Source organism: Aricia agestis, chromosome 11 (assembly GCF_905147365.1).
Source record: "Aricia agestis chromosome 11, ilAriAges1.1, whole genome shotgun sequence".
NCBI lineage: Eukaryota > Metazoa > Arthropoda > Insecta > Lepidoptera > Lycaenidae > Aricia > Aricia agestis.
In genome coordinates, this window is record NC_056416.1 from 1365414 (window position 1) to 1386893 (window position 21480).

The window sequence follows — 21480 nt, forward strand, 5'->3', positions numbered from 1 at the left end:
TTATTTATTTAGATGAGCAATCCGAGAAACATTCGTGAAATTGAGCGCCTTCTTAAGATGTTTCTACCCCGGAATCATCTCAAAATGAAGACGATCCCTACCAAGACGACGGAGAATATGATTCTGATGAAAACTATCAGCCAGACTTCGAAAATCAGTCCAGTTCGAGCGATGAAGATTTTGTTAACATGAGCAGGCGACGAGTTGTTTGACCAACGGCTAGATTATCGTCTTCATCATCTTCTAACTCAAACGAGGTGAACGATATAATTTCTGGTAATAATATTGATTTACACGAAGTTCTTGAACCACATTTTTCTTCTGTCACACAACCGTCAGTAGCTATACAATCAATTCCCGATCCGATATCTGGTGAAACGTTTATTGAACCGACTGAAGTTGTACAGCAGACTGATGCGGAATGTTCCCATACATGGACAATAATATAATTTTATTTTTATCCTTATAAAGGCTGATTTCTTACTAAAGTTCCTATAATATAAAAATTGTAATTGTAAGATGTCTCCGTAGTTGATTTTATTCCACGAAGAGTATGTTTTGTTTATCTTTAGACATATAGAGGTTAATATGACGTCATGTTTGTTTATTTTTGAAATAAATATTTGTGTTATTTTGGTAAATCATTGTTTTATTTATCTTATTCAAAAACGGCCTTAACCGTACTGTCAAAATATGAAGTAATCAAACTATATTACACGACGCTACGATTATAACCGTAATACGGTTAGAGCCGTAATGACATAGTACATCGATTTTTAAATTCTTATCGTGACGCAACTGCTATAGCCGTAAGAAATAAATGTATGAAAAAAAGTACTGTCATCTAGACAAAAAAATTTAACAATGTACTGTCCAGCAACGTGTTAACAATAATTACGAGACGTTTTATCGCAGAATCGATTACACTCACGATACACAGTACAATAGGTACCTACACAGATTACTAGTATATATTTGGGTAGGTACCTATTTACTAAATATGTAAGTAGGTACTAGGTACTAATTCCAAAATCCAAATTCCACTTCTGAGTTCTGCATATTTTGTTTGACAAGTCACAACCACAGATTACTATTTTATGTATTTACTAGTATATATTTGTGTCACAACTCACAACAGCTGAGTATTTTTTTTTAATTCTTATTATGGCACTGACTGGCACTACTGAACCATGTCCAGTGTCGAGTTTATTATGGCGGGAAAACATTAAACAATATTCTATATTACAATAATTTACAATGTTCACCATCGATTTTCTAAATCGTCATGTCCGTCAGGTCTAAAGTCTAGTCAATATAAAGAAACCTGACGGTCGAAGCGCTAAACAGAATACAATATGTTGTATGACAAAATATTATACTTTTATTAGACTCAGTTGGAGTTTTGCCGGAAATGTGAAAGAGTGATGTATGTTTTTACTTTTTGTATTATTTTCCTAAAATTGTGTTATCTGGGTTTTTAATGTGTAATAGCAGCGTTTTACCTACCAATAAAACGCTTATTAAAACACTTTCCAAACTCGAAGCCTATTTATATATGTCGTAGGATGATTTGATAAATCCGTGTTTTCGCGAAATCCCTAGAATTTTCGCGAAAATTTGATTTATCAAATCATCCTACGATATCGTAGGATGATTTGATAAATCGAATTTTCGCGAAAATTCTAGGGATTTCGCGAAAACACGGATTTATCAAATCATCCTACGACATATATATATAATATATATTATGAGATAGCGTGTTTGTTTTTGTAATCCGAGGCGGTTTCTCTATTTCTATCTCTTTTCCCTTAAACGTCATACGACTTTTTACACCTGTCAGTTGCTCTTGACATCTAGATGTCAAACTTAAAAAGTATAAATGTCGGATGTCGAGAGCAGCGCGCTCATTGGTTTTACATAATATATATATTATATTATATACCAGGCAGATATACAAACTATAGGCTTCGAGTTTGGAAAGTGTTTTAATAAGCGTTTTATTGGTAGGTAAAACGCTGCTATTAAAAAACTGTTCCAAACTCGAAGCCTATTTATATATATATATATATATATATTAAGAGATGTGTTTGATATCGCCTGGTGTGAAAAGTTTTAAACATTAATTTAAATAAAATTGGAAAAGACAGTACAAGTAAAATTAGTTTATTTACAGTTCAATGATACAAAAATAAAGGATATAATAATTAAATCATGTCAGTCCATTATATATAATTTGAGAAAATTAACTAAACAATAATTTGTAAAGACAAAAGTAAAATTCAATTATTAAAATAAAACTCAAAAACAAAATCTAAATAGGTGTAAATAATTTTGTTACTGACTTAACCTCTTGATTAGGTTTTATTATTCTTTTATAATATTTTAAAAATACATTTTGCGAACGCCAGTTTCCTCTTTGTAAAATCTCGTCAATAGGAAAATTTTGCACCCAATTTTTAGATGCAACAGCTGGGCGAAAACTACCTGGTGTGGCTTTTATACCTGCTTCGGATAGTAGTGATTTTAGCCAGTTTGAAATAGTTGTTTTTGACGCCACTTTGGGTGGACCACAAACTGTCAGAAATAAGTTATTTAATTTACATTCATCTCGCCTTGCTCTAGATAGTCTAATTAGATATTTTATCCAAAAGGTGGGATCTAGAGCCTGAGATTCATTATTCTGAACCAGCTTCCATCCCGATTGCCTATAATCGGCATTATCAGTCTTTGAACCGTATTTAGGCCAGAAAATGACACTATCGTTTGATATTAAACAGTTATCAGGATCGATTGACAATAAAGTGAGATCATGTATACGTCTTCCAGAACACAGTAATAAAATACACGCTGTACGTCTAGAACACTCATATAAATTTAAATCTGTACTAAAAGTATTACAAAGCCAGGTAGATAGAAAATCAATGTCCCATATAGGAGGTTTCTCATTTTTCGGGCATTTATTAGAAATTGACTTTAAAATGTGCTGTACAAGTGGATGGGAACTAAGTTGTCTACATTCGTTAGGGTCACATAAAGTTGAGACTACAGATTTATGAAGCATAATAGTATTTCTAGAAAGTTTATGTACTTGAAAAAGGTCTGATAAATACCTAGCAAGATCTGACCCTGTAGGAGTGCCTATAGGTATATTATTCTGATGGGCCCAAATACACCACCTTCGCCATGCACACTCATAAGACCTCCTAGTAGACTCACGCCAACTAGATTTTAAAAGGTTAATTTGATCGGGTGTCCAGCCTTTTAGTGCCTGGGTCCACCCCCACATTTCCAAACTTCCATTACCCTGTTCTGTACTCGTGGAGACAGTTGATAGATCGTTATATCGACAAGGACTTTGTCTAGATTTAGGATCGTGAACGGAGCTTCTAGAGCTCGGCTGGCTAGAAGGTGGCTGGCCTTCACCCATCTTGGTGCTATAATTAGATAGCTTATCTGTGCGTTGTTCAAATGCGAAAGTACCCGAGGCATGAGAAAAGGGGGTGAGAATACCCAGTCCAGGGGATAGTTCCAAAGACGACTTGGGTCGTGAATTTCCGCCTGATAGCCCATTAAATCTAGGTTTGGGTACAAGGGGACTACGTGGGCTGACTGAGGGGCAAATAGGTCTATCACCGGCAGTACCATTTTTCTGAAAATTATCTCGGTGATCGGAGACAGAGGATGCCATATTTATGGGGTCAATTTTTGTCTCGACAACCGATCTGCTTCCATATTGTACCGGCTGGACAGATGGTGAAATGATAGATTGACATTGTGTCGATCCAGGATAGCAAATATTTGACGTGACAGACTTAACAGAGATTGGAATTGAAAGTCTTCGTTTTTTAGAATCGCAAAAGTTGTTATGTTGTCCGACTGCACTGACATAGAGGTTTTTACTCGATGTGAAATTAAATTTTGAAAAATTTTGAGATTCGCCATCATCTCTTTGTGGTTTGAATGCAAGGATTGCTCGTGAGTCCACCAAGTTACTGTCATGCGCAGGTTGTCTATTTGAGTTCCCCAATCCGAACCCAATGTACTGGTGGCTAAGTAATGAGACACCAGATTGAGATGAATCGGAGATTAAATATGTAGGTTTCGAACCCACTATTGAATTTCCAGAAACGCCGGCATCGGCACAGGGAATAATTTCTTTGGAGGCATGTCCCGTATCTTTTGACAAAAGTCTAAAAGATTTCAATAGTCTAGGCGACCTCTCGTGACACAAGGACTCACGAAATTGAGATGACTTGAAAATTGTATTGTTTTTAAATTGGCCATCTTTAATTGACATATTTCTAAACATATCTATTTTATGCGCAGAGTTTTGTCTGTTGGTAACCATTCTAGATTGCGGATCGGGTCCCACATTCTGCCCAAAACCAGTAAGGTTTGCTGAGGATCTAGGGCAGATTTTAACCAGGTTACTGTCTAACCTAGGTAAATTAACAAAGTCGAAGTTAGATTTATATGTTTGCGCAACATCTTTACGTATAACTGGCGAACAATTAAAAAATTTTCCAAGTACACGATTAGGTGTATTCCCTGCTCTCGTAATATCTGAGCTAGCCAATTTGTTAAAGACGCGAATACCTTGGAAGCTGTCGCCAGACTTTATGGCAGGTATATTATTATTTGAAACAGGTTGCCTTGGTAAATTATGGTCCCCATGTCTTTGAAAGAAATAGTTTGGAGCGGATGGTCTAAAAAATTTTATATGTTGGTAAAATGAAGGAGAGGTTTTATTTTGAACCGAATTCTGTAGCCCATGATTAATAAACTGTATGGATCCGCTCCTAACTTTACCCATCTGTTTGGGAATAGTTGTAGTTGACGGGCTATGAATTAGTCAGTATTTCTTTTTAAAGTTTCCGTCTCGACGAGAGGCGGTATGATATGTTTTATTAGCTTGTAGCCCGCTCCCTGAGGGACGAGGACCTCTGGGACGAAAATTCCTTCCTTGCGAAGGAAGACGTGGAAAATTATTAAAAATCGGTTGGTTTGGCACACCTTGCGCAGGTTGCATAATAGAATTAAAGGGTGCAATATTTTGTGACGGTATATAATTATGATTGTATCCAAAATTTATTCCACTGTGCGGCAGTGGGAGTAGGTTCTGACCTTGCGCAGGTACAGTGTTGTAAAAATTTTCGGAAAAAGATTTTCTAGCTTGGATTTTATCAGATTTTTGAGGCCAAAAAACTTTACTACTACCTCCATTTTTATCAATAACAGCCGAAAAATCGGTTTTATTAAATAAACTTTCACAAGTTGGGGGTATTTTTCGGAGGGTAGATTTAACAAATTTATTTTTAACCGATTTCAATAGAGCGTCTCTGCGCTGTTGTATAATATCGGCTCGATGGCCACATGCCATCTGCAAAAGATCGTTTGAGATTTTACTAAACTCCCCTTGCGTAAAAAGTTCGCAAATTTTAGATTCTACTGACTTCGCGTCAGTAACTTGCACTGAACTTAACCACGAAACAAAATCTTTAATTACTTGTTCCAATGCCTCATTTTGTTTGAGGATGGCTAATGAAATGGCTGCGAAACCACGTTCTGTATACGATAAATTTAAAGACGACTCATACGGTTTTAACTCGTCATTACAATCCAATTCTACAAAACCAGGATTTGCACAATACAATTTTTGTACGTCTGAATATCGTACTTCCGACCAATTATCGGTTTCAAAATGTTGCAATGATTTTAGCTTTTCAATATGACTTAGCGAAGCTCTTTGTATATTTGGTTCCTTAACTATAGTAGAAACCGGCATAGAAAACGAAGGCTCAGATACAGGTGTTAACTGAGGCTGATTTAATTCGGCAGAGCCAGGTATTTCATGCACATTTTCATCTTCCAAATTAAAGTTTTCAAATAACTCACCGCTGATGTTAGCGTCCAGTATGTCTGCATCTGGACTATTGTCCACGGCATTTTCACTGGGTAAAAAGTTACTTAAATAATTCTGAATGTTATTAACCTGTAAAATTAAATTGTCTATAACTTCACTGTTATGACGTGGACGTTTTGCCGAAACCGAAAATAATTCTTCTGAATTATGGCGTTTATCCATAATTATTATTTATAACATAAAAATTTTAACAAAATATCTAAAAAGCGAACGGTAACACCGTTTAAAATTTTAAAATACTAGAGAACCGCACGGATCAAAAAACAAACCGCCAATGAGCGCGCTGCTCTCGACATCCGACATTTATACTTTTTAAGTTTGACATCTAGATGTCAAGAGCAACTGACAGGTGTAAAAAGTCGTATGACGTTTAAGGGAAAAGAGATAGAAATAGAGAAACCGCCTCGGATTACAAAAACAAACACGCTATCTCATAATATATATATATAAATAGGCTTCGAGTTTGGAACAGTTTTTTAATAATTATATTCGTTATTGTGCACAAGTGTATGAAAGTGATGCAATATCCAGAAACGTGCTACCTATTTTGTGTTCCCTCCAAAGGCTCCAAAACTCCATCGAAAGTTTTAGTAAAGCGTCTACCACTTTACTGAATCGACTGACTTGACTTCTTGACTGTATGTATTGACTTTCACTTAGATTTTGACTAGACTTTAGAACTGACAATATAGAAAAACGATGCTGTAAATATTATACTAGAATATTATATTCCCTCCATATATATTTTATACTCGACACTGGCCATGGTTATATAGCCGAAGTGCCATAAGAAAGAAGAAAAACATGTCACGATGACATTTATTTTGTTTTTGAGTTTTGACTTTTGAACTGTGTTTATTGTTTTTTTTGGAGTTGTAAGATTTATATTTGAGATTAATTTCGTTATTGTTAATTTGTTTTAATTCATAAGTTTCGTTAATAAATAAATTTTTGAAAACTGGCATAATATTACTATAAAAAGAACCGTTAAATTCGCTATAACTATCACGAAACAAGTTTTAAATCTTCAAACCGGCTTATTGTTCATCATTTTACTATGGATACTGGTAAGAAACTTGAATATCTTATTGATAAATTACACTGCAAAACTGAAAAATATTTATAATAATTTAATTACATAATTAAAAAGATATCATAAATTCATAACCTATTCCAAATTACAATCCTAGACTCGAATGAAGTTTTCGTGTTTTCATCAAATCTAGAGCTCTCGTTTGCTTAGACATTTTTAGGGTTCCGTATCCAAAGGGTCGCGCACTAGCGGCCAAACCGCAGCGGCCAGGTCGCGACGGCCATCTCGATAATCATCTAGTATGAAACCGCCATACACCACGCGCACCTGGCCGCACGGCGGCCAGCGGCCACACGCGCGTGTTTTATGGCGGTTTCATGCAGGTAACTATCTCGATGCCGCGGCGGCCATCGCAAGTACGTTGTGGCCGCAGGTCGCGTTGCGGCCAGGTGCGCGTCGTCTATGGCGGTTTCATACTAAGGTATCTACCTCAATGGCCGCTAGTGCGCGCCCGGGCTAAGGCCAGGCGCGCACTAGCGGCCAGGTCGCGGCGGCCATCGAAAGTGGTGTAGCCGCTGGCCGCCGTGCAGCCAGGTGCGCGTGGTCTATGGCGATTTCATACTAAGGTCATTATCTCGATGGCCGTCGCGACCTGGCCGCTGCGGTTTGGCCGCTAGTGCGCGCCCGGGCTAAGACTTCGATGTCTGTCCGTCTGTCTGTCTCCATGCTGTATCTCAAGAACGGTGATAGCTAGAGAGTAAATTTTCACAGATTATGTATTTCTGTTGCCGCTTCAACAAATACTATACCCGGGCGCGCACTAGCGGCCAGGCCGCGGCGGCCATCGAGATAGATACCTTCGTATGAAACCGCCATAGACGACGCGTACCTGGCCACAACGCGACCTGCGGCCACAATATACTTTCGATGGCCGCCGCGGCCTGGCCGCTAGTGCGCGCCCGGGCAAAATAAATCAAATATTTAAGAGCCTACTGTCAAAACGCTAGTCCCGCCTACACACACCGCTATCCTCCAATCGTGATACAATGATTCCATGAATCGTGCTCCCAGGCAATGTGCTTTACGCTGCAGCTAATAGTGAACAATATCGCGTAACAACGGTTCCCCCATTATAGCACGAAAGCAAATGTCGTAAGTCCCAAAACTGTTTTTTGATGATTACTTAAAAAACTGAATACAATACTAATATTTCCTTTAGCTATTATTTTATAAGGTGTGTGACTGTAGTAGTGCAAGTTTAATGATAGTAACTCAATAAGTGTAACAGATATCTAATATATTAATACGCAAGCGAAAAACTTTGTATCCCTTTTGACGAAAAATGCGGAAACGTAGGTGAATGAAATTTTGCACAGTTATATTTTATATGGTGAAGGAGTGCATCGAGCTAATATTATTTTGAAATACGGCGGTACGTCGTACCGGTTACGAGTACGACATATCACATAGGTAGGAGCGTCATAGCGATGTTCCAGTTCCACCTGTTCGCCGTCCGGTGAGCATCTAGTACTTTTTTAATTTGCGATAGTCTGTCTTAAAACAGTCGTGTCTCTGGTGTGCGGTGGCCTTAAGAGTTACCAAGATGTTTGTCGATGAATGTATAATCTGTCTGTGTCTTTATAAGAAATAATTTTTTTCTTAACAGAATACAGTACGAACATTTTTACACAGCTCCTAGACTAAAAAGGTCAATAACCGCCGTCCGGTCAACTCTTCTCCTGTTTCGTCTTCCACTGCGCGATACGAAAGCTTTGAGGCTAAGTTACAAAACTTGGAGAACTCTGTTTTCAGCCAAGTATTAAAATTATAGACCAATACTTTTAAGTTTGAATATTACACAGAGAGCCTAATATGCTGTAATGATATTGTCGTGTGTCATTAATTCTACGAAGCCCATAGGTGAACTCATGGATTTGAATTACAATAAAATATAAGTATGTACATATTTGATTACAGAGTGTTATAATTTTGCTCGTCCATATTTACGCGCCGATAAGGAAGTATATTTTGGTATATCCTGTTAATACGGTATTATAAATAACTATAATATTGAGTATGTTAACCACAAATAAGTTTTATGGCGCGAAAACCGTAAATATTATTTTATGAACTTTCATCTTGTCTTAACGACAAACCCAATAATTTTCGATGCACCAAATTTTCCACGGCCTTCTGGATGCCGCACAGTCTTAGATTACGAAATAGTTCCTCCGTAAGCACAATATAGTTTCTGAATACTAGCTTACAACTTAGCAACTTTAAGGTACCATTTCGATCAACGCGGCAAGAGACCGCGACCGACAAATTCAAATAAAATGCCACTCTATTCCTAAAGCTATATGTTTTATTTTGCTTCACGCCTCTACAAAGCAGCGGCTGAATGGGTCGCTCGACTAATGTCAGTTAAACATGAAACTTAGCCTTAATATAGCCTATATTTAGGCTAAGTTTCATGCTAGCCCGCCTAAGCCGCCTAGCCTATATTATATAGGCTAGGCGGCTTAGGCGGACTAGGCCCTAGTTCATAAAGGAGGAGGATCGGAAAGCAACTTTTACGCAACAAATTATACTTCACTTACATCGCACGGCGCGTAATTATGCACTCCCTTCACACTTGAAACCGTAAAACTTCTTAATTCTTATTACTGTGACCTAGTTGTCGGGAAAGTGCATCGACAAAATGCCTGCTCGATCAGTTTCAGAACTTTGCCTTTGCGCTAGGACGCCCTTAAAAATATTCAAGAACTTTATGATCGCATAACATGTAAACAATCCGTTGTGGATGAATTATACATTATTTTCAGAACGAAATAACGACTCTTCTAATACTGAAGTGGCTGGGCTGCCCATTTGGTTGTCCAAGCACATGCGGCATTCTCGCAACATAGTGGGCCTAGTCCATAGGAATGATCACGTCAGGAGGCCCAATCCCCTACCCTATTCCCTTCCCTACCCTTCTCTATTCCTTCCCTATTCCCTCTTAAAAGGCCGGCAACCCACCTGCAGCTCTTTTGCAAGATGTTGCAATTTCATAATTTAAAAAAAACTCCAATTCTCTGCTTTACTCTGGTATTAAAATGCATAGCTAACTCTTATCTTAGTAGTCGATAGGGCACGCAAAATAACTAGGACGCAAAATATTTCTCGTAGAGGCCTCTACGAAGCTACGAGCGTTGCTTTTCGTAGGCTGCGTAGAGGTGCTACGCTGCTACGCGCGGCAGTGTCGGATCAACCATGGGGGAGAATGTACGCGCTCTAAACGATTTTCCCGCCAAAATGATCGCGAAAGGTAAAATTTATCGAATATTAAGAGCTATAAATATCGTGAGCTGGTTATTAGAGATCCTGTTAACATAGATGGAAATAAGTTTTCTATAATGCAAATACATTTAAAAAATCATCGGAAAACTAATGCAATTTTTTCGAACGTCGAAACATTAAAAATGTAAACTTAATCTGATACGTTAAAAGTCTGTAAATTGAAATATAACATTTTATAAAATATAAACTCACGCGGATTTAAAAAATACCGATTTTTAAACATTCACGATTATTGAATGTATCTTGAAATATTTATACATATATATAATAATATGTTATTACTTTAGAATGCTGATATTAAAATATCTATTTTTTGTTTCAGTTGCCATAATTTTCTTCACAATACTACAGAGCGTCATTAGTTTTGGTAAGTTCCCAAAAGTTTACTTTTTCTTTTTTCTTCTATTTTGTTGATGATGAGACATTTTTTCATCAACCGATTAAATTAATAATAAAATCGAGTAAGTCGATAAGTTTAACATCTTTATTTTTAGTTAATTTAAGTTATAATCAGTGTTAAAAACAGCGTCCAAGTAATGTACTAAAGCTGTGTATGGAGAAAAACGCTGACAAGCATATAACACTTCAAACTGATTTTTTAAATAATGTTATAATCGAAATGAGGAAATACTGGCAAAATATTGAAAAAATTACACTACCACAATAGACATAACTACCAGTACTTCGACTGCTAAGAGACGGACGAGTATTAATACCTGTCATTTCTTTCGGGTTTCGCCAGGATAAGTTAAGGGCTGGCGCGCTGGCTGATATAATTTATTTTTAAAATGAAGATTTTAAATTGAATTCTGACAGTTTTCTTTGCATGTGCCAAAATATAAACAACAATTAAATTTGTAGGTAACGACCCTAGCAGAGTAGATAGAATGATATGTCTATTGTGACCCTAGCGACGACTCTTCTCATAATACGTCAAACTTAAAAATTTCAACCTCAGTTCTAAGTCGGTATACTCCATCTATCATTCTGTTTACTCTGACACTACTACTTTTTGTCCCTTTTAAATCTACAACGTAAAACTAGCTTTGGAACTAAGCGTCAGCATTTTAAAAACTATTTTAGCTTCTCATTAGAAAACACTCACCTCGACTGGGGACTAAAAGCGTTTTAAAATGATTTTAACGTCACACAGTATTTTTTATTACTTTGTTACTTTATAAATTACTTTGTATTGTGTGGGTTTTTAAATTTTAGCTTACACCTACGTAATTTTTAATGCAACGTTAATGCAGTTTTGTTTCGTGTTCGATCCAGTTTGTTTATTATCAAACTACTAGTTTAATTATTTGGTTGTCGCGGGAAAACCAAACAACAAAAAATTTCCAGGATAAAGAGTATCCTGTGTTCTTTCCTGGGACTCAAAGTATCTCCTTAGCAAACATCAAAATCGGTTCAGTGGTGTAAAGTGGCAGTGATTATTGTAAGCCGATATTGAAATGTTGGAAATGTAATGTAACTATAGTGCGGAATACATCACTACTGACCAAACCACGAGTCGAGTCTCAATAATATGCTAATTTCGAATCGTGGAATAACGAGACACAATAGAATTTCTATTTTGTCCGACACACCGGTGACCGTATGGGCCTTGATGAATTATGAAGTTCTGTGCCTCGTCTCTAGGTTTGTAAATTATGGTTTAGTTAGATCGTGACTCGATTTAAACTAAGAGCGTTTACAGACGAACGGCACTTCCGTCGACAGTTGAAGGCTGCCGTCGTCTGCCGTCGACGCGTGCCGTCGACAATTGCCGTTCGTCTGTAAGAAGCCTTAGTTTCATGTTTGAACATATTTTTCTTGATATCCGCATGTGAGACAAAGATGGCATTATATTATAGCCTAAAAATAACATATAACTGTTTTCGTTATTATAGTTATTGAAGTTAATTCATTGTCTCTCAGTAAACGATGTAAAATCAGGACCCTAGCACATCCCTAGTCACAGCGCTGTAATGAGCGAGCATGTACGTCACAGGGTGATTGTCTGTCGGTTTAGTTCACTGATTGTGTCGCATAATTCGATAGGCTCCAGCTTATTGTATAACTACTGATGAAATAGAGTTCTATATTTGCATCAACTTGTAGAGCACCGTTTATATTGTAACTTCGTGATGCCGGCAACTCCATTGCGATAAAATTCGTTAATTGCGCGGGCACCGTGCATCCAGGGCATAAGTTAGGGCCGGGACACATAAACACGATACGACGTCGTGTCGTACCACGAATCACGATGCGGTGTCGTTTCACGTTGCGACGATACACGGCACGACGTCGCGTCGTCGTAGAAACTCACGATGCGTCATCTTTGAATTGTGAATAACAACTGTGGCACTGACACAGGAATCACAGGTATCTAGGCACGTTCAGATGTCGCGAGTCGCGACGTAGTTTTTTACGATGCTCGTCATTGATTCCCACGACGCGACGTCGCATATTGAAATGACGCCGCATCGTGGTACGACACGACGTCGTATCGTGTTTATGTGTCCCGGCCCTCATGTATTTTCATAGGACGCTTTCTTTGTGTCGCGTCGTATCGTGTCCCGAAGTGCGGTCTCAGCTCCCACCTTTGACCACACTACGCTTCACTTTACGTTACATAGAACTGACGTTTTACAAACGCTGGAACTTCTATAACTTATATAGAAAGTGAAGTGTGGTGCCGTGTCGTGTCGTGCGGTGTAGTGCGGTTTCGTTTTAACAACAATTTTATATGCTAAACGTTACCTCTTCGTTTGTGCAGATATTCGAAAATCGTGAAAACCGGACTCAAATAATGTCCATGCCAAAATACGAGTAGCTTACTCTCTGGATAAGCTTTTAAAGCTGTAAACGCTGCTACAGCGTATCTGACAAATGGGCTTAAAACTCCTCTACTAAATTAGGTGTATGCTAAACAAAAGACATTTGCGATCATAGCGACAACATCATACACAAAATAAATATATTCAGTAGACGATTATTACACTCGGGAAATCGGGAACAGACATACGTAAGGCTCAAGTCTCGACTCACACTGTGGCAGAGCATATTCATCTCTATTATTCTTTAATTTTAAAGTACATTGCTATGAAAATATGGAAGCGTAGAAGAGCGAATGCGTGCGTCAATGCGTTTCGTAGCTAGCATATTATTTTCATAGCAGGTGTTTAAATTATAATAGAACTAAAGAGTCGCGAACTACGAATAATAAAAACTATTATTATTCGTAGGTCGCGAAGCTTCGACTCTGCCCAGTGTGAGTTGAGCCTTAGCGTAATTTCGAATAATTTGAAGTAGCAAAACAACTCGCGCGTAAAGCTCGTCTCTGTAATAACTAGCTTATTCCAAGGACGGCTGACTTACTACTGTAAGTTATTTATATTGTGCCAGCACTGCACAAAGTTTTGATATAAAGGCACCTTTTCGGACCGCCAAATAGTAGCGGTCACAACTATCTGGCTACCCTTTGTATCCAGGAATTTACATTAAACAAGAATTTAATTAAATATCGTGTAATTGGTGTGCTCACATCAGGTAAATTGTTGTTCGTGATTATTGATTAATGATATAGCTAGTCAACTAATTAAATGGATACAATCACGTAGTTAGCAGCCATTTTGGCTCACTAGTCACCCAAAAAGTGGCTAAACAATTTAGATTTTAGCAACCAGTCCAGTAAATAAAATAATATGCATACAGTATACTATAGTAACACAAAAATAAAGCAAGTGAGAACTTTCTTAGTCGGGTTATAAATTGCTAACTACATGACGCCCGCAACTCCGTTGCCAAAATTCGTTTGTCCCGCAAAAACCGTACATTTTTCGCGATAAAAAATATACTATGTCCTTTTCCGGGATTCGGAACTCAAACTATCTCTATACCAAATTTCAGCGAAATCGTTTCAGCGGTTTTGGCGTGAAGAGGTAACAGACAGACACACTTTCACATTAATAATACATATTAAGTAGTATTAATAATACACGATATTACCGTAAACAAAATATGATTTAAGAGCCTACTGTCAAAACGCTAGTCCCGCCTACACACACCGCTATCCTCCAATCGTGATACAATGATTCCATGAATCGTGCTCCCGGGCAATGTGCCTTACACTGCAGGTTATAGTGAACAATATCGCGTAACAACGGTTCTCGCATTGTAATTTGTAGCACGAAAGTAAAGGTCGTAAGTCCTAAAAATGTTTTTGATGATTACTTAGAAATTAAATACAATACTAATATTTCCTTTAGCTATTATTTTATAAAGTGTGTGATTGTAGTATTGCAAGTTATTTAATGATAGTAACTCAATGAAAATCCCAGAAAGATTCATAATTTCGAAAAATATAACTATCGAGTCAAAATAAGTGAATCGTGTTTTCCGTTAGCCAAATATCAGATGAATATATTATAATGATTAAATAAATCTCAATTTCATTTGTGTCAATCGTCTTCCGGGATCGTAATACTTATCAGAAAACACAGGAAAATTTGACAGCCTGCCCTTAAAAGAACATTTTCACCCCAGGAATCGAACCCACTTTCCACAATGGTAAAGTCAATAATGTGGCAGCTTCCAATCTGCTAAGTAAATTTATTGTCTGCCGTAAGCCGCGAGCTTAAACGAATGTCTTTAATCGAAATTCACAAGGAAGTGTTCGCTAGGGCTGCCTCACTTTGAAAACGTCATTTTTGAAAACGTCATTCAACGTTTATTTATTTGGTGTCATTTCGAGGGTAAAGGAAAGAAAAGAGACATAAAAAGTGCGAGGTATTGCTATTTACAATCCATACTAGTAATATAACATAATATTATAAATGCGAAAGTATGTCTGTATGTCTGTTATTTATTCACTCCCCAACCGCTGAACCAATTTTGTTGAAATTAAGTATGGAAATACTTTGAGTTCCAGGAAATTAAAGACACTTTTTTACTTGGAAAAATTTACTGATACTAATTTTCGCGTAACGGAGTTTCGGGCGTCGTCGTCTAGTATTGTATAAGCTACTATTACTATAGTAGGGCCACAGATTACGGAGGAATTCGGTCATTAACCTATCGCTTTTTCTTTTTCACTCGCGTAATCATCAAGTACTTGATAGGAGTCAATGACATTCCCAGCACCTCAAATAATAATCATTAATTAATTAATAATTAATGTAATTGGGGTCACCCGTTTTAATTAACTATAAGGGTCAATTCAGACCTCAACGTGACGCGTAGATGCATTTCTGTACTGAATTGGCAGATTTCAATTGCGTGAGAAGTCTTGAAAATCTGTCAAATCCATATAAATTTGGAGATGCATCGACGCGTCACGTTGCGGTCTGATTTAAACCTGAATAATTAATTATATTAATAGTATTATTTTTCTGTAATGACTAATGAACTATGGACATTGAATTATACTCCACTCGTGCTAACTTGTCGCTAGCGGTCATTGACTCCCTGTCAAAAACTTGTCATTTTCCATGTAAAACCACGATTGACAACATCTGACACTTCATTGTCAATCGCGGTTTACATGGAAAATGACAAGTTTTTGACAGGGAGTCAATGACCGCTAGCGACAAGTTAGCCCGAGTGGAGTATAGTACATAATATGGCGATATGGACATTGAATTAGTATTTAGTACATAATAGTTTTTGAAATTGACTTTTCCAAACTCCAAATAAAATTGCCAAATGTTTACCTGAGAACGAAATGTTTACCTGAGAACGTATTTTACGTTTTAAACGTAAAAAAGTATTTTGGCACCTACCGCATTACTTATACATGTGTGTTAAGTGCAAATCCGGTCCAGCTAATAAACCATACTAGTACTGTGCTTATTATTTTATACCTCTAACATGACCCCTTTGCCCTCGACATAAGGAGCACTCTTATAAACTCCATAACACAACTGAACGAATCGTAGTTGTACAATATAAGTACGTACAGTAGACTATCTTCATACTACATAATACATACATTTAGGTGGGAGAGCCATGCTCTCATGCCATGCATGCATGCCATGCCGGCTTGACCGGAGAAATACCACGTACTCACAGAAAACCGGCGTCAAACAACGCTTGCGTTGTGTTTCGCCGAGTGAGTGAGTTTATCGGAGGCCCAATCCCCTACCCTAATCCCTTCCCTTCCCATCCTTACCCTCCCCTATTACCCTATTCCCTCTTAAAAGGCCGGCAAAGCACCTGCAGCTCATGTGATGATGCGAGTGTCCTGATGCTTCGAACGCGCGCGCTCCAACGGCGCTGCCGAAACGCTTAGCGATAAAACCAGCCTTACATTATCTCGCTGGGTTAAGCGAATATGATTTCAAATACACGTATAAGTTGCTCTACTCTATACTTTAATGCTGTGGCTGAGCCGTGAGCGTCCATCAATAATTCCTCGTGCAAATTCCATGGCCTCCTGCGGGAAAACAGCCAATACCGTTTTTGAGGGAACCAATCTATGCAAAGGACTCCTCAGTTAAGCGAGAGGTTTTTTGCCAACTTTTTTAGCCCAATTACAATGCATTTTGTTTGGTCCTAATTTGAATTTACGGGCTGGAAATCGTAAAAGAATTTTGGTTTTAGGCTTAGGGGGGCTCAGTCAACTAAAACATGTCTAGTGCATAAGTCATTATTAAACCCGTGTTAATAAAGTTAGTAATGGTTTATCATGGTGATTATTTAGGCTAAAGGCTGAACTTGGCCAAAACCAAGATTGGTTTGCTTTGCTAGAACACCTTGTTTACTGTGATTCGCAAATAAAGCTTTTCATTTTCATTACCGAATCTAAAGCTTTGGTCAGATTAAAAAAAAAACATTTTCCACTAAACTAAAACACAACACTATTTTGACCCCAACAAACTTCCAATTTTAGAATGCATTCCAATAAATAAGATTCATATTTGTCTGGAGATTGCGAGTCTGAATTTAAAATTGAAGTAGTGAAGTGATTCTAACTCTTGATAAGATTCACATTGAAAAGTTTGGCGGAGGCGAAAAGCTCGGCGAATTCCTTCCGGGTCCGATTGCCCGATTTTATAACGTCACCATTATGACAGACGAGATTTTGGATTCACGGACTAAATGTATTCAAGGGAGAATCTGTATTTACTACAGACTACAGAATAATGCAGTTATTTCGCAAAAAATAAAGCTTGATGTGTTTATTTGATCAGTGGTTAATGTAGACCCTGAAGCTTTCCTGATGTATGCCATACAAACACACGGTGTAAAAACCTTAGACTAAGTCCAAAGAGAGTCCTTAGACTGTTAATCTCAATCGTTTGTTTAAATGTTAAACCTTTTCTTTAATTAATACAAGAAACGTGAGAGATTACCTGATACTGCCTTAAACAGTAGTCGGTCCTTTTATCAAAATATGTCACAAAAACAGGGCCCCCGCTACCATATGTGCAATGTGTGCAATGCACACAGGCGCCATCCTCTAGGGGCGCCAAATCGTCATCTTTAGGGGCACCAAAACCAAGGACCCAAAAAATTTGTCTAAAAGGGCGCCAAAATCTTTTTTATGCACACAGGCGCCAGTAGCCCTTACGCCCTGCACAGAAATGGTGATACGTGAAAATTTAATAAGCAAAAAACATCTCCAAAAAGAAAACAATGAGCTACTTTATTAAGTTCCACGTCCGAAGCTGTATAGCGAGCATATTGCAATCTTCCACTTATTAAAACTTCATAAACTGTTTCATAGTGGAAGCAATAAACGGGAAACAAGAGCAGCTAAACAAAAGAATACTTTACAAGATCGCTAACTTCAGTTAAGTTGACTTAGTACACACGCGAAATTATGCAAGATACGCTTACAGGCTTAAAACTTCGCCGGGAGTTCCTTCATAGAGACAATAAAGTAGAAAACCTCACTCCAACAGCTGTTTGAACTTACAGCGGACGTGGGGGCTTGGAGGGTATATTTCCTATTTACACGGTGTATGCTCATTGCTTGTACCTCAAAAGATTGCCACGACAAAGGAGTCAGCAGTCGTTTTGATATCGAATAGTATGCAGATTTCAGGAGATAGTAATAAAGCCTTGACGACCTAGTCGGAGGAATGAATTATGCTGGTTTTGAGTTATTGTTACTTTATATATTTTAAAATCGACGATAAAACCCAATAAGCGTCCAAAAAAACGAATTTGATTTTAATGAAATCTTTAGAGCTGAGTTACTCAATACGTACTTCCACAAAGAGGCTTCTTCAGTTATCATTGCCTGTAACCTCACCAAACAGCTGGCGTACAATTTAGGAGATCGTTAAAATGCAGCCTACGATATAGCGGTATTCATGCTCAAGAAACACACGTGCGAAATTTGAACGGTGCCAGATAATCTTAATAATTAACTAGAACTCAACTCTCAACTCGTGTGCCAATACAGGCACTCCGATATGCGGGAGACATGCGGAACCCCAGCGGATTTGATCCGTCCACTATTCGGCGCCGAATTATTAATGTTCGCAAATGCTATTTCCACCTCACCCAATACCAGATGGAAAAGTTTCAGGGAAATAGACGCAAATTGATTCCCGCTGCAATATTAAAGCTGCGAAAAACATTGGGAGCGTTTGTTTGCTGGTGATATTGTGGAAGGGTAGGCAAACAATTCCAGAGAATTGCCAGCATTAATCGTTTAACGAAAATTTATTTATTTAATTCAGATTAACTATATAAAAGAAGTTTCGGTGAAATCAACTAGGGATGTATTTTTTTGAGCACATAATATGCTGCTGACCTTTAAGGGAGGAAAAATATTAACATGCTCAAGAAAAGTCTTCGTTCATATGAGCTAGTTTTCATTTAAAAGGAGAGCCACCCGTACGATTTTTTTTTAATACTTCGATCGCGGATTCCATGAAATGCTATTGTGTTCTATTGTTGTCGCGATCACTGGTGCTCTTAATATTATGGTGCTTGAAGAATTAATTATCATGTGCCCAAAATATCTGTAGTTGATTTTACCACACCTTGTATAAAAAGTAGGTATATTTGTTATGGCAACATTAGTCCATATAATTACAGTTCCGCTCAGTGTCGTGTAACACAATCGTGACTACAAAAGAAGTGTGCGAACGGTGACATATCATTAAAGCAGACTGTCCGCACAAAGGGAAGGGCGGACCCTACAACCTCGTAATTAACACTGAAAACACCGCTGACACATGCGGAATCTGTTTTTAGGGTTGCAAAGTCATACAAATATGTTTTTTTGACTCACCAGATATTGTTGGGATTTTTGGATAGGTCTTAAACATTGAATATTATTTCCTGATTAGGGCATCCATTTGTAAGTTTTCAAAACCACGTGTCATTATGACTATGAAATCCTGATATACCTGTACACCGACTCGCACTTGGCCGGGTTTTCATCATCAATATTTTAGGATCCGCTTTGTTGTTGTCGAACTATTGGCAAATAATTGTCTATAGCGCGTAATTTTCAACGCGAATTCCGAAGGCTCGATGGGCCCCAACAATTTATCGTCCGCTTGATTAGGGCGAGACAGATTGATAAAACGTTTCAGACTGATTACTCTTCACCCGCTGGATTCCCATTCTGCGTTCAATCTGAACAGTAAAGGGTCCACAACAGGGTATTTTTGTATTCCCAGCTAATTGGTTCATTAAATCTGACATTTCTTTTATCTAAATATCTGTATTCTCAATACTTCAACATCGAGCAATTTACGTTGCGCATAAAAATATCCTCAACCTTCGACCTTCAGATTTAGACGAATCGGGATAACTTTCGCATTAGCACCGAACGCTCCAACTTTAGGTCCATAAAAAGAAACGAGATTTTAATGTGCCGTCCCGTGTGATCGCCTGCATTATTCATCTGGAGTCAAGCTGGAGACTGAATTTATTCCTATTCCCTCAGACTTCCTTATGTCGCAGATAGGCCTTCGATAACGACGCGAAACGATAAAAGTAAATTTGAATGTCTTGCGAAATTTGTGAGCTTCTTTTAATCGCGGATTTTTACTGGCCCATATTCTGGTTGGTTTTAAGGATCGAATAAAAAAAGGTAATAAAACATAGCTTTCTTGGCCATTTGCATGTAAAGCTTTCTGTAAGTTGATCGGGCAGCCTCAGGTAAAAAAATCCCATTTCATCAAAATATATTTCTTAAGAAGACCACCTTACCACGTTTTAAAACGAGCGATTGAGCCGATATATTCCTGAAATCCGATACTCAATTTACGGCTTAAACCCCGATCATGCATCATAAACAGTTTTCCCTACATAAGCGATAAAATTTTATTTGTCACATCAGCGTTATCGACTACTCCAGATACACATCAAGCCTTAAACTTCCACATAAATCTCAAGGACTTCTCCAGTGCAGGGGTCGAGTTATTAGATGCTGAATTATTCATCCGAAGACTGTATTATCGGCATATCACTTTATCTAGATAAAGCGATCGCATATCTAGATCAACTAGTTTGATACTTTATAGCCGTTTGTCAGATAGACGAAAGTTTATCATCAGGTTGCAAAGAGTAAAATACTAACCTATAATTTTTTTTAAATTTTTTTAAGGTTTGTGTTCGAATGGAACAATTTTTGCCCAGGTCGCCAACTGCCGCTTGTATCTGTCCATATCCGTACTAATTCCAACCTATCGTCGGTTAGCAATTAAGATACAAGTCCCTACGGAGCTGTAAAGCCTATCCCAATAAGTGAAGAACCCAGAGGGTTGGTAGTAAATGGCCTAGCACACAATTATCGGTGGAAGTTGGACTTGTTTCCGTTAAATATAATGTCTCATAAAATAATTATCCATGTAGCACCTCCATCGTGGGTTTCACGGACACAATAGATTGTCAATTTTTATGCGGCAGCCGGCTGCCGATTGGGGATTGATGGGTTAAGTGTTTAATGAGATTGGAAACTAGAGTCTGGTCATCGAAAAGTCAATCAGAATTTCTGATTTCGACCCTTTCACGAATTTCACGCTACGGGAGCAGCTTTGTAAATCTCTTCAAATTTCTCTCTGTTCGATGATTGCACTTTACAAGAGCAACTCCTATCGCTTGTTTAACTTGACACCTGTGTTCGTTCAACGAAAAATTCAAATCTAAGGGAATGTTGTCAGTATATTATCTGAATAGTCCATGGATCAGCCATCAATAGCATTTGATATACATGGCAAAGATGAAT

The 21480-nt window shown here is 37.9% G+C and overlaps 1 protein-coding gene across 3 annotated transcripts in view; it reads left to right on the plus strand.

Annotated features, from left to right (window-relative positions):
- The first annotated feature begins 6801 nt into the window (after positions 1–6801).
- LOC121731734 (beta-1,3-glucosyltransferase) overlaps positions 6802–21480 on the plus strand; it is a 29649-nt gene continuing 14970 nt past the window's right edge. For 2 of the 3 annotated variants that reach the window (XM_042121326.1, XM_042121325.1), the window contains exons 1-2: positions 10220–10266; positions 10621–10665. In XM_042121326.1, coding sequence (XP_041977260.1) covers positions 10254–10266; positions 10621–10665 — 58 coding nt within the window. In that variant the 5' untranslated portion in view covers positions 10220–10253. Of the gene's footprint in view, positions 6991–10219; positions 10267–10620; positions 10666–21480 lie in introns of those variants that run through there. The other variant, XM_042121327.1, reaches the window with a different exon arrangement.